The sequence below is a fragment of the Stegostoma tigrinum genome, chromosome 4, assembly GCF_030684315.1.
Source record: "Stegostoma tigrinum isolate sSteTig4 chromosome 4, sSteTig4.hap1, whole genome shotgun sequence".
In the NCBI taxonomy this organism is placed as follows: Eukaryota; Metazoa; Chordata; class Chondrichthyes; order Orectolobiformes; family Stegostomatidae; genus Stegostoma; species Stegostoma tigrinum.
The window spans coordinates 81910212-81924182 of NC_081357.1; the positions used below are offsets into that span (position 1 = coordinate 81910212).

Consider the following 13971-nt stretch of genomic DNA (forward strand, 5'->3'; position numbering starts at 1 on the left):
ATGCATTCCAAATCCTCATAAGACTTTAGGTAATGCAACATTTCCAAATTTCTCCATTGTTCTTTTAGCAATTCATTTAAATGTGTGACCTCTGGTTACTGAGCCATTTACATGGGAAAACAGCCTTTACCAAATCACTGAAAATCCCCAGACAAAAACTGCAGATGCAGGAACTCAGTGTTCTGAAGAAGGATCACTGGACCCAAAATGCTTTCTCTCCAGAGATGCTGCCAGATCTGCTGTGTTTTTCCAGCAATTTCTGTTTTTGTCGCTGAAAAGCCCTCATCATTTTCAACATCTCTTGCCTTTCTCTGTTCTAAAAAGAACCTCCAGCTTCCCAGTCTCTCTTCATAACTAAAACTTTAAGCAAACCAAACACCATTCTGGCAAACCTCCTCTCCATCCTTTCCAAATATTTCCTTCTTAAAGTGTGCTCAGGCCAAACTAGTGATTTATAGGGGTTTAGCCCAAGCTTCTTAATGATGCATGCCATACACATGTGCACAAAGCCATGACTGGGTGGCCACCTCTGTTCAGTCAGCACGCATCGTCCCAAAATTTTCATTGCCTGTTGCTGTTTTAATTCTGCAGTGAATGTTCCCAGTCTAACCTTTCTACCTTTCATCTAGTGCAGAGTTCCAATTAAGCACAATGCAAGTTTAACAAACAGCAGTTTATCTTTTGAATTTGACATGTTACAGCCTTCCAGGCTAAACACAGAGTTCACCTACTTTAAAGCGCAACCATTTTGTTTTATGTTTCTCTGTTGATTTGTTTCTTTCTTCACTCATTTCTATCATTTTATTCACTTTACATTGGGATGGCAGATATCTTGGCATATTCTCTGGAAGTATCTCGTGTTTCCAAATTCCTTTAGAGCTTCCTTCGGCTTTGCAGCATATCACTTGCACCTCTAACCTGTTCGTATCGCTAGCCTCTCTCCTCATTCATTTTTCACTTTTCCCAGTTCTGATGAAAGGTCACAGATGCTGCCAAGTTTTTTCAGCATACTTGGATTTTAGTTTGGTTTCCAGCACATTTTGCTTTTATTACAAGATAAAGATTAGATTAGATTAGATTCCCTACAGTGTGGAAACAGGCCCTTCGGCCCAACTAGTTTTCACTGCCCCTTGAAGCGTCCCATGCAGTCCCATCCCCCTATAACCCACACACCCCTGAACACTATGGGCAATTTAGCATGGCCAATCCACCTAGCCTACACATCTTTGGACTGTGGGAGGAAACCAGAGCACTGAGCCACCGTGCCGCAAATTCAACAACAGAATTTTTACAGTGCAGGAGACCATTCATCCCAAAGTATTCTCACCAACCCTTTGAAAGAAGAATTTTCCCACCTTAACCCCATAGCCTTTTGTTTTCAGTTAACAGTCTAAGTCTCCACCACACTGTCAGGCAATCTGTTAACCACACACTGTATGAAAATGCTTTTGCTTCATACAATTTTTCCCCCTTTTATCAAATACTTTACGCCTGCACTTAGTTCTTGATCCTTTCGTAAGTGTGATGTTAGTCCTCATCTCCCCTGTCCAGATCTCTCAGAATTTTGAAGACCTTTCTCTTAACCTGCCTTTCTCCAAGGAGAACAGCACCAACTTCACCAATTTATGAATCTTTTCCGCTGCCTCTCCAATGTCTTCACAGCTTTCCTTAAGTGTGGTATCCAGAACTGGATACATAACTCCAGCTGAGGATGAACCAGTATCATGCAAAAATTCAATGTAACCTCTTTGTTCTTATACTCTAAACCCCACCAATAATGCCAAGGATACTTACACTTTAATAATCTCTTCAATGAGTTGTGCATATCTACACTAGAACACTTTATTCCTACAACCCTTAGAAATGTACCCTCTTGTTTTCTGTTATCTCCATTTGTTCTTCCTATCAAAATGAACCACTTTATGTTTCTACACATTGAACTTCATCTTCTCCTGTTCCATCTACCTGCCTACATCTTTCAGAACTTTTCTGACTCTATCTTCTTCACAGTTAACAATGATTCCAAGTTTTGTCTTCTGCATAAATTTGGAACTGTCATAGTCATTGAAAAAGGCACAGAAAACAGAATAACATAGCACAGAAAAAGGCCCACTGTGTCCACGCAGATCAAAAACAAATTAACTATTTTAATACTATTTTCAAGCATGTGGTCCAAAGCCTTGGTATTGCAAATGCATATCTATTTCCTTCTCAAATGTGATGAGAGTGTATGTGTTCCTGCGCCCCCTCCCCCTTCCACCAGGTCATTGATCACTCCAATCACAGAGTCAAGCTAAGTGGTAGAAGGATCAGAGGGCACGTGAGGGAAAACTGCTTTTATGCAGAGGATGATGGATATCTGTGCCGCCCAAACTGGTGTTGGAGGTACAGAACCTAAACTCTTTTGAAAAGGACCTGGATTAGCACCTTAAGTGCTGTAAGCTGTGGGGCCATGAATCGTGTGCAGGAAGATGGAATCAGAAAGGGTAACCGTGTTGAGATGGACAAGATGGGCAGAATGGTTCCTTTGTGTGCTATATTATTTCTATGGTTTTATGGACTTGTACCCAGGTTTCCTGTCTCTGAGGTCAGGACATAATCTCTGCACTACAAGAGCCCTTCAAGGGTTAAGCAGAAGATATTTCCCAATCAATCTGTTCAGAGATGTCATTATACACCTCTATGGCAAGTGGGACTTGAACCCAGCCCTCTGGCTGAGAATGTATTTCTAACTACCTTGAAGAAACAAAATCAACATACCTTAAATTGTTGATGACAGTATGCTGGGTGACACAATATAAATAAAAGCATGTTTGAGACTATTTTCTAAATGATAAGAAGCTGGGAACTGGGGAGGAGTACAGAGGTTTTGGGATGCTATTTATTCATTCAGGGATATGGGTGTTGCTTCTCTAGTTGCTCTGTAGAAGGTGCAGTTTACTACAGTATAGTTTGATGTTTGTTGGTCGGCATTGATGTAGTGGACCACAGGGCCAGTTTCTTATTCTGTATGACTCTGTGGTGGTTGTGAGATGACTTCTTGAATCACTGTCGTACATATGTGGTAGGGGCACTCACAATGCTCTTAGGAAGGAATTTCCAGGATTTTAAACCAACAACAGTGAAGGAACGGCAATACATTTCCAAGTCAGGATGGTTTGTAATTTGAAACAAGCATTGAGCATGCTGGAAAAACTCAGAAGGCCTGCCAGCATCGGTGGAGAGAGAAACAAATTTAGCATTTTAAGTCTGACATGACTTTTTCAGAACTGAACAGCCTCAATAAGCTAAACAACTGCAAGTTCTCTGTGTTTGTTTCAAATTTCCAGCATCCACGGTATTTTGTATTTATTGGTGTATGACTTGGAACAAAGATCAAAGAAGAAAGAAAATTACAGCACACGAACAGGCTCTTTGGCTCCCTAAGCCTGCACCAATCCAGATCCTCTACCTAAACCTGTCGCCTATTTTCCAAGCATCTGTACCCCTCTGCTCCCTACCCATTCACATATCTGTCTAGATACATCTTAAATGACGCTATCGTGCCCACCTCTTGCACCTCCGCTGGCAACGCGTTTCGGGCACCCACTACCCTCTGAATAAAGAATTTTCCACGCATATCTCCCTTAAACTTTTCCACTCTCACCTTGAAATCATGGCCCCCAGTAACTAAGTCCCCTACTCTGGGAAATAGCTTCTTGCTATCCACCTTGTCTATACATCTCATGATTTTGTAGACCTTAATCAGGTGCCCCTTCAACCTAAATCTTTCTAATGCAAATAATCCTAATCTACTCAACCTCTCTTCATAGCTAGTGCTCTTAAAATCAGGCAACATCCCAGTGAACCTCCTCTGCACCCTCTCCAAAGCATCCACATCCTTTTGGTAATGTGGCGACCAGCACTATACACAGTATTCCAAATGTGGTTGAACTAAAATCCTATACATCTGCAACATGACGTGCCAACTTTTGTACTCAATAGCCTGTCTGATGAAAGCATGCCGTATGCCTTCTTGACCACTCTATCAACCTGCGTTGTCACCTTCAGGGTACAATGGACCTGAACACCCAGATATCTCTGTGCATCAATTATCCCCAGGGCTTTTCCATTTACCGTAGTTTGCTCTTGAATTGGATCTTCCAAAATGCATCACCTCACATTTGCCTGGATTGAACACCATCTGCCATTTCTCCGCCCAACTCTCAAATCTATCTATATTCTGCTGCATTCTCCGACAGTCCCCTTCACTATCTGCTACTCCACCAATCTTGGTGTCATCTGCAAACTTGCTAATCAGACCATTTATGTATATCACAAACAACAGTGGTCCCAACACGGATACCTGTGGAACACCACTGGTCACAGTTCTCCATTTTGAGAAACACCCTTCCAATACAACTCTTTGTCTCTGGCTGCCCAGCCAGTTCTCTATCCATCTAGCTAGTACACCATGGACCCCATGCGACTTCACTTTCTCCATCAGCCTACCATGGGGAACCTTATCAAATGCCTTATTTGAAGTCCATATATATGACAACCACAGCCCTTCCCTCATCTATCAACTTTGTCACTTCCTCAAAGAATTCTATCAAGTTGGTAAAACATTACCTTGCCGGCCCAAAACCATGTTGCTTATCACTAATAGGCCCATTTTCTTCCAAATGTAAATAGATCCTATCCCTTAGTATCTTCTCCAGCAGCTTCCCCACCACCGACGTCAGGCTCACCGGTCTATAATTTCTTGGATTATCCTTGCTACCCTTCTTAAACAAGGGGACAACATTGGCAATTCTCCAGTCCTCCAGGGCCTCACTCGTGCTCAAGGATGCTGCAAAGATACCTCTTAAGGCCCCAGCTATTTCCTCTCTTGCTTCCCTCAGTAACCTGGGATAGATCCCATCCAGACCTGGGAGGGGAACTAGAAGGTGGTTTTCATAGCTATCTGCTTTCCTTCTCTGATAATGGGAACTGCAGATGCTGGAGAATCCAAGATAACAAAGTGTGAAGCTGGATGAACACAGCAGGCCAATCAGCATCTCAGGAGCACAAAAGTTGATGTTTCAGGCCTAGAACCTTCATCAGAGAGGGTCCCTGATGAAGGGTCTAGGCCCGAAACATCAGCTTTTGTGCTCCTGAGATGCTGCTTGGCCTGCTGTGTTCATCCAGCTTCACACTTTGTTATCTTGCTTTCCTCCTCTTTCTGGATGTTAGAGGTCATTTGTTCGGAAGGTGCTGTTGGAGGTGTGTTGAAAGCCCTAGTGGTAATGACACAGAGCTAGGTTTGGTTAGTTATTGCTGTAAATCTTGTGGATGGCACACGTGGTTCTAGTGAATATTGGTGATAGAGGGAATGAATGTTTGTGGATGTGGTGTCAGTCAAGTAAGCTGCTTTGTCCTGGATGATGTCAAGTTTCCTGAGTGTTGTTGAAGCTACATTCATCCAGGTAAAGGGGGAGTATTCCAGTTACGCTCCTGACTTGTGCCTTGTAGATGGTAAAAAGATAGTGCGGAGGCCGGAAGTGAGTTTATCATTGTAGGATTCCCAGCCTCTCACCTGCCTTTGTAGCCGCAGTATTTGTAAGGCTGCTCCAGTTCAGTTTCTGATCAAGGCTGCGCCAGTAAAAGAGTAACAGAGGTTTCAATGCCGTTAATGTTGAAAGATGATGATTAGATTTCTCTCTTATTGGAAAGGATTAATGATAGCATTTCTGTGATCCAAATATTACTTGCTACTTAAAAAAAAGTTCACAGAAAGAAGGCATCACTGACCAGGCCAGAACTTATTTTCATCCCTGTTTGCACACAGGGTAGTTAAGATTCAATCACATTGCTCAGAGTTTGGAGTTATATGTCAGCCAGACTGAGAAAGCACAGCACAGTGGTTAGCACTGCTGCCTCACATCCCAGGCAGTTGGGCTCAATTCCAGTCTTGGGTGACTGTCTGTGTGGAGTTTGCACATTCTCCTCTGTCTGTGTGGATTTCTGCTGTGTGCTCTAGTTTCTTCCCATAGTCACAATTATGTGTGGGTTAGGTGGATTTGCTGTGATAAATTGCCTTGTAGTGTTCAGGGATGTGCAGGCTATGTGGATTAGCCATAGTAACTGTGGGGATAGGGTGGGACAGGTAGGTCTGGGTGGTTTGCTCTTTGGTTGGGGTGGGGGTGTGCGGGTAGCTGGTGCAGACTCAATGGGCATAATGGCCTCTATCTGCATTACAGGATTTCTATGATTCTAACAATGGCAGACTTCCTTCCCTAAAGGACATTAATGAATCAAATGGTTTTAATAACAATTGAGAGCAGTTACATGGTCATCATTACACCAAATATTTCAAATTTCTCCTTTGTGGAATTCAAACTCCAGAAGGGTTCTGCGTTACAGTAGCATTACCACTAGGCCACACCTCACATTTATCCATGGTCATCATTACACCAAATGCTTCAAATTTCTCCTTTGTGGAATTCAAACTCCAGAAGGGTTCTGCATTACAGTAACATTACCACTAGGCCACACCTCACATTTATCAGCCCAAGCCTTTTTTGATGCTCAGGTCTTGCTGCACATCTGAGAAGTCATAAATGGTGATGAAAACTGTGTAGTTTGGACAGTGTTTTGAAATATCAGATAATTGAGAACTCCGAGGAGCTAGCATGAAAGAGAAGTTGAGGGGTAGATCTGCCATGATTTTGTCGAGTGGTGGGGCAGGCTTGAGATAGGAAATGGCCTGCTCCTGCTCCTATTTCTTATATATTTGGAAGAAAGGTCATTGATGAAGCAGATGAGGGTGGTGAGTTTCCCTTAATTCCTCGACACTCTAGTTTGTCTAGGGTTCCTTGATGCCACACTCAGTCAAATGCTGCCTTGATATCAACGACAGTCACTCACACCTTAACATCTCCAATTCCAATCTTTTTGTCATGTTTGAAACAAGACTGCATTTCCTCCATCTGGAACACTACACTCCGTTTTGGGTACTGTACATGGAGAAATATATACTAATCTTGGAGAGAGTAAAGCACAGACTTACATAAGAATACAAGCATCTTTCAAAACCATGAGCACGACCACCTGGAAGGACAAGGGCAGCAGATACATGGGAACACCACCACCTGCAAGTTCCCTTCCAAACTAGTCACCATCCTGGCTTGGAAACATAGTGTTGCTGGGTCAAAATCCTGGAACTCCCTCGAAAACAGTTTTGTGAGTGTACCTACAACTCAATGACTGCAACAGTTCAAGGAGCTGACCAGCACATTCTCAAAGACAATTAGGAACAGACAATAAACGTTGGCACAAACATTGCCCACATCCCATGAAAACAATTTAAAATGAAAAACCAGTCAGCCATACACTGCTTTCACCATGCTCCACCATCCATTATGACCATAACTGATTTACATCCCAATTTTCGTCTGCTCCCACATCCCTTGCTTATCTCTAGTCAACCAATCTATTGAGCTCAACCTTAAATATACTCAACAATCAGAATCCACAACTCTCAAGAGAAGAGAAATCCAAAAATTCCAACTTACAAAATGAAGAAATTTCTCATATTAGTCCAAAATGCTTAACCTAGGACTCAGTGCCGTTCTAAGCTCTGTAATCAGGGGGGAAAAAAAAGTCTCATCTCAGGAATCAACTTTCATTGCACCAACCTCTTAGCTAGGTAAGAGGCTTCCGTTGGTCTGAAGAACAAAACCGTTATATGAGAATAACAAGGTGTAGAGTTGGATGAACACAGCAGGCCAAGCAGCATCAGAGGAGCGGAAAGGCTGATGTTTCGGGCCTAGACCCTTCTTCAGGATTTTCTGAAGAAGGGTCTAGGTCCAAAACATCAGCCTTCCTGCTCCTCTGATGCTGTTTGGTCTGCTGCGTTCATCCAGCTCTACACCTTGTTATCTCAGATTCTTCAGCATCTGCAGTTCCTACTATCTCTGAAACAGTTACATGATAGAGTATTCCAAAGAACAGTAGAATTTCAGTTCGACTTCACTAGTCTTGTTCTGTGATCCCTTTCAAGAAACGCCTTCCTGATTATTTTCTGTGTCTCCATATTATTTTTAATGTGTCATGTACAAGAATCCTATACCTAATTGTCAAGGGCTCTCATAGATCCATGCCATGGTCATCTACCCATCCTGTGGCCCTTTAATACCACAAGTAAAACTAGTGCCAACTTATGCCATCCATGTGCCAATCGCCACTCCTCCACCTACAATGCCAATTCAACCAGTATCCACTGTTGGTAGCCTGCAGAACGCATGAAGAGATGAGATAGAACTATAAAATTATATTCTAAAGGCCTACTGTAGACTTCACTGTATTGAAAAATCAAAATTCTTATCAATAAAAGATCACTTACTACAGTTATGTTCGTTCTATTACATAAAATCTTCTAACAATCTCCAGAGGACACCAGCATCATAGATTTGGAGACAATAACGGCTGCAGATGCTGGAAGCCAGAGTTTATAGGCGTGAGGCTAGAAAAGCACAGCAGGTTAGACAGCATCCGTGGAACGGGAAAGTCAATGTTTTGGGCTGAAACCCTTCATCAGGACTGGGGAAGGGGAGTGGAGCCCAGAGATAAATGTGGGGGGTGGGTTGCTGGGGGAAGGGTGCTGGGGGCAAGGTAGGAGAGATGGCGATAGGTGGATGTAGGTAGGAGGTATTGTGATTGGTCCGTAGGAATTGGTAGAGTGGATAGGTGAGTAGGAAGATGACAGTTAGGTCAGCACAGCAGGTCAGACACCATCCAAGGAACAGGAAAGTCAACATTTTGGGACAAAATCCTTCATCAGGACTGGGAAGACCTGGAAAAGCTCAGCAAATCTGGCAGCATCTGTGAAGAAAAAATTCAGAGTTAACATTTCCGGTCCAGTGACCCTTCCTTAGAACCAAAGTGAGGTTTAAAATGTCTATTTTCTGGAGGCTAACAACAGACTGGCATAAATTGCCCAGTAATTTCTGGAAAATCCCAAACTTGCTATATCTCTTTCTCAATAATTATCACTTGCTTTTCACCATCCTTGTCAAATTTGATTTTACTGGGCCGTTAAAAACGAGCTTAGCTTTCCATGTTCCATTTGTTGCCATTAACTGGCTTAAGATTGGATAGCCATTACCTCTGAGAACAGCCAGAAAATCTAATGGTGCAGCTCACTTGTCACTGCAGATAGTAGAGAAGAAAGCACATCCTTTGGGGTTTGAAGCCACTGAAGGAGCCAGGGGACCCATTATGGAGGCTATTCTTCCCTGTGCACTCCTTAGCCATCACAGTGAGATATGCCAAGCTGATCATTTGTTCTGGGTTTCACCCACTACAGGTTCAATCTCAGAGAAGAACAGGCCCTCACATGACTATTAAGTTAAGGACCTCAATTTACTCAGAGAGACAACACTGGCACCTCCACGTCATTGCTACTTAGAAGGAGGTAGGCTTTCTGATGTAACAAGGTGTACAGCTGGATGAACACAGCAGGCCAAGCAGCATCAGAGGAGCAGGAAAGCTGATGTTTCAGGCCTAGGCCCTTCTTCAGAAACCCGATGTCTTGCCTTCCAAAGTAAAATGTTGATAGGGCAAGCAGCAGTTTGGAAGTTTGTGGAGTGTGTGTGTGGTTGGGAAGAGAAGCAGAGCACACTACCCATAGCTTGGCATGGCACAGAATGTAATGCATCTGGATAGATAATGACAGTTGCATTCACTGAATGTTAATTTTCACAAAGTGTGTTTAATCTTCATTCAACAAGGCAAGAACAAAGGGAAGTGGAGAACTGTAAAATCAGTCAAATGGTGTACTGGAGCTTCTCATAAACTGAAATCAAAGGTCAGATTTAAAATGGTAGAATTCCGCTACTCAACGATTCACAGAGTTTACAACTTTATCCCTTTCCAAAATATTGTCGCAGAAGTGGAAGTTTAGGTCACTGGAATTATTTTCTAACATCAAATGAAAATAATAGCAAGATGTTCGCCTTTAAAATTCAATTCAAGGTATAAAACAGAAACAAGAAAGGAATGGAGTAATTGTGCTGAAAACTGTACCTGTCTCTTTCATAAGCGTGATAACTGTCCATGTCCCTGGGCCTGCATTCGACTGGACTGCGAGAGGCATCTTGGTATCGAGTGGGGGAACGAGAACGACGACTTTGATGGATTTCATCTAAACTCCTAAGAAGTGCGAACAGGATTATCACTATAATCAAATGTAGAAAGTCTGACTAGAAAACAATCAAGGTGATTTTGATGGAAATCAATTTTAATACAAGCACAAAACCCAAAACAACATTAGCCTTTACCCAAAGCTCCTGAAATTCCATGCAAGCTATCTCCTGCTTTCAATCATTGCAGTGACTAACAGAAGTGAAGATTAAAGATTGACCACTATCATCCCAACATTTTATCAAATTCAACCAGCATTTGTGAAGAATGAAAACACACCTCTGCAGTGGGACACTGGGTAAACGTGACCGGGTCCTGCCCTGGTCATCACCACGGCGAGGAGAGACAGAACGTGAACGATGGTGGGGAGTTCTCTGCTGATCTGGGACAGTTAATGTGCTTGATCTACTTTCTCTACTGTTATCCCTATAATCTGTTGGTTCAGATGCCAGAAATAAAAAACAGGAAGTATTAATATTTGTTAGCAAAACATTGGTAAACACTAGCATTGTTGCAAATATAAAGCCAAACTGCAATGAAACAAGGACTTAAAAAGTGTGATTCGTTCAACCTTCCTTTTTGGTCATCACTTTTATCTGTTAAGTTATGAGACACTTCTTGAAATACATGCAAACCATCAGCATTAAAACAGCCTGCGACCAAAATAAAGTGCTGCAGTGGTATGATGTAAATTCAATGTGCACTATTATGATTAAGGCCAGCAGTTTTCGCTTCAACATGAACAAGTCAAGAGGCCATGCAAACATCTACATTGGTAAAGCAAAGCCATGCGGATTGCAGTCATTCAGAAATCTCATATCTAAGAGCATGTGCTGCTGTACAGCAGTTCATCTGTGGAGCTCAAGCAGGAAGGCAGTTAGGGAATTTGTGGATTCCAGCTGTTTATTAAAGTTTACCCATCATTTTACCCATAAATGATCACTTACTGCACCATAATTTATTTGTAGACATGACCCTATATACTACAGGTTAGCTACATGAACATCCTGCATAATATAAGACTAATATTCAAGGCCACAGACTTTATCACAAGCTACAGTTCCAAATTGTTATACACAGAAATTTATTTTGAGAAGTTTGTTTTTGTTTTACGTGGAGCAAGTATTGGTTTAATTTGGAAGCAAGTACTGATTTAATTTGGAAGTAAAAGGGACTATCTAGGATCTGATAAATCCCAAATGTCTATGAAAACACAAAGCTTCCTCTGTCCAGACAATCAAAGCTCTCCAGGCCTCTCCAGCTCCCTCCATTTGTCAATAGGAGGACATGCATAGGCATATTGCAAAGCAATTTACCCAGCAGTCAAAATTAAGATGTTCTTAAATGATTGTCTCCTGCATTCTAAATTACTCTAAATTTACAGTCATGGATATTTAAGCAGTTCTGTATATTTAACACTTTACTGTTAATTATCTCGAGTCCTCAGTTATAATAATATCATGAACACGAATAATAAAAATTTCAAATGAAAGTCTTATGAACAGCTTGTAGCCTAGAGTTTAAATTTTATTCCCTTGGCAAGACAACACTTTGAGGTTTTCAAATGAATTGAAATTAATGCAAGAAATTAATGAAGTTCATTCAAGGAAATTGTGGAGTATTCTGAAGGGCTGGCATGACAAGAAACATGACTGGGTGTGATGTACAAACTTAAGTTAAACTTACTAGCCTGGATTTTCTAATTGGTTTATCCTAAAATAAAACAACTGTTGATATTATTACAATATTGGAAATGAGCAGATCATCATTAATATTTACACAAAGTGCAAGAGGATTGCTGAATGAATTATCAAGAAAGGCTGCTGAGTCAGACCGCATAAGTGATTCCAAAAGCCTACAAACAGGTGTCTTGGTATTGAAATACGAATTGATATGGTAAGAAAATGGATAAATAAGGGCTCCTTCTCTCTCTCTCTCATATAGAACATAGAACATTACAGCACAGTACAGGCCCTTCGGCCCTCAATGTTGTGCCGACCTGTCATACCGATCTCAAGCCCCCCTAACCTACACTATTCCATGTACGTCCATATGCTTGTCCAATAACGACTTAAATGTACTTAAAGTTGGCGAATCTACTACTGTTGCAGGCAAAGCATTCCATTCCCTTACTACTCTCTGAGTAAAGAAACTACCTCTGACATCTGTCCTATATCTTTCACCCCTCAATTTAAAGCTATGCCCCCTCGTGCTCGCTGTCACCATTCGAGGAAAAAGGCTCTCCCTATCCACCCTATCTAACCCTCTGATTATTTTATATGATTCAATTAAGTCACATCTCAATCTTCTTCTCTCTAATGAAAACAGCCTCAAGTCCCTCAGCCTTTCCTTATAAGGCCTTCCCTCCATACCAGGTAACATCCTAGTAAATCTCCTCTGCACCCCTTCCAAAGCTTCCACATCCTTCTTATAATGCGGTGACCAGAACTGTACACAATACTCCAAGTGCGGCCGCACTAGAGTTTTGTACAGCTTCACCATAGCCTCTTGGTTCCGGAACTCGATCCCTCTATTAATAAAAGCTAAAACACTGTATGCCTTCTTAACAACCCTGTCAACCTGGGTGGGAACTGCTCATCTACACAGCTAAGAATCTTACCATTAGCCCTGTACTTTGCCTTCCAGTTACTCCTACCAAAGTGCATCACCTCACACTTGTCTGCATTAAACTCCATTTGCCACCTCTCAGCCCAGCTCTGCAGTTTATCTATGTCTCTCTGCAAACTACAGCATCCTTCGTCACTATCCACAACTCCACCGACCTTAGTGTCGTCTGCAAATTTACTAACCCATCCTTCTACGCCCTCATCCAGGTCATTTATAAAAATGACAAACAGCAGTGGACCCAACACCGACCCTTGCGGTACACCACTAGTAACTGGTCTCCAGGATGAACATTTCCCATCAACTACCACCTTCTGTCTTCTTTCAGCAAGCCAATTTCCAATCCAAATTGCTATATCTCCCACAATTCTATTCCTCCACATTTTGTACAATAGCCTATTGTGGGGAACCTTATCGAACGCCTTTCTGAAATCCGTATACACCAAATCAACCGGTTTACTCTCATCTACCTGTTTCGTCACCTTCTCAAAGAACTCAATAAGGTTTGTGAGGCACGACCTTCCCTTCACAAAACCGTACTACTATCCCTAATCAATTTATTCTTTTCTAGATGATTATAAATCCTATCCCTTATAACCTTTTCCAACACTTTACCAACAACTGAGGTAAGGCTCACTGGTCTATAATTACCAGGGTTGTCTCTACTCATCTTCTTGAACAGGGGAACCACATTTGCTATCCTCCAGTCATCTAGCACTATTCCTGTAGACAATGACGAGTTAAAGATCAATGCCAAAGGCTCGGCAATCTCCTCCCTGGCTTCCCAGAGGATCCGAGGATAAATCCCATCCGGCCCCGGGGAATTATCTATCTTCACCTTCTGAAGGATTTCTAATACCTCTTCCATGTGAACCTCAATCCCACCTAGTCTAGTAGCCTGTATCTCAGTATTCTCTTCGACAACATTGTCGTTTTCTAGAGTAAATCCTGTTGAAAAATATTCATTTAGCGCTTCCCCTATCTCATCTGACTTAGGGTTTACCCTGATCCTATCCGCCAGCAACTTCTCATGTCCCCTCCTGGCTCTTCTGAGCTCTCGGTTTAGGTCTTTCCTGGCTACCTCGTAGCCCTCAAGTGCCCTAACTGAACCTTCACATCTCATCCTAACATAAGCCTTCTTCTTCCTCTTGACCAGAGATTCCACTTCCTTCGTAAACCACG

General features: G+C 42.1%; 1 protein-coding gene across 4 annotated transcripts in view; it reads right to left on the reverse strand.

Annotated features, from left to right (window-relative positions):
* The window catches only part of LOC125452394 (regulating synaptic membrane exocytosis protein 1-like), a 596477-nt gene that overhangs the window by 216682 nt on the left and 365824 nt on the right, over nucleotides 1-13971 (reverse strand). For all 4 annotated transcript variants that reach the window (XM_059645492.1, XM_059645491.1, XM_059645490.1 and 1 more), the window contains 2 exons: nucleotides 10444-10597; nucleotides 10048-10173 (listed from right to left, as the gene is read on the reverse strand). In XM_059645492.1, the coding sequence (XP_059501475.1) occupies nucleotides 10048-10173; nucleotides 10444-10597 (280 nt within the window). The remainder of the gene's footprint in view (nucleotides 1-10047; nucleotides 10174-10443; nucleotides 10598-13971) is intronic.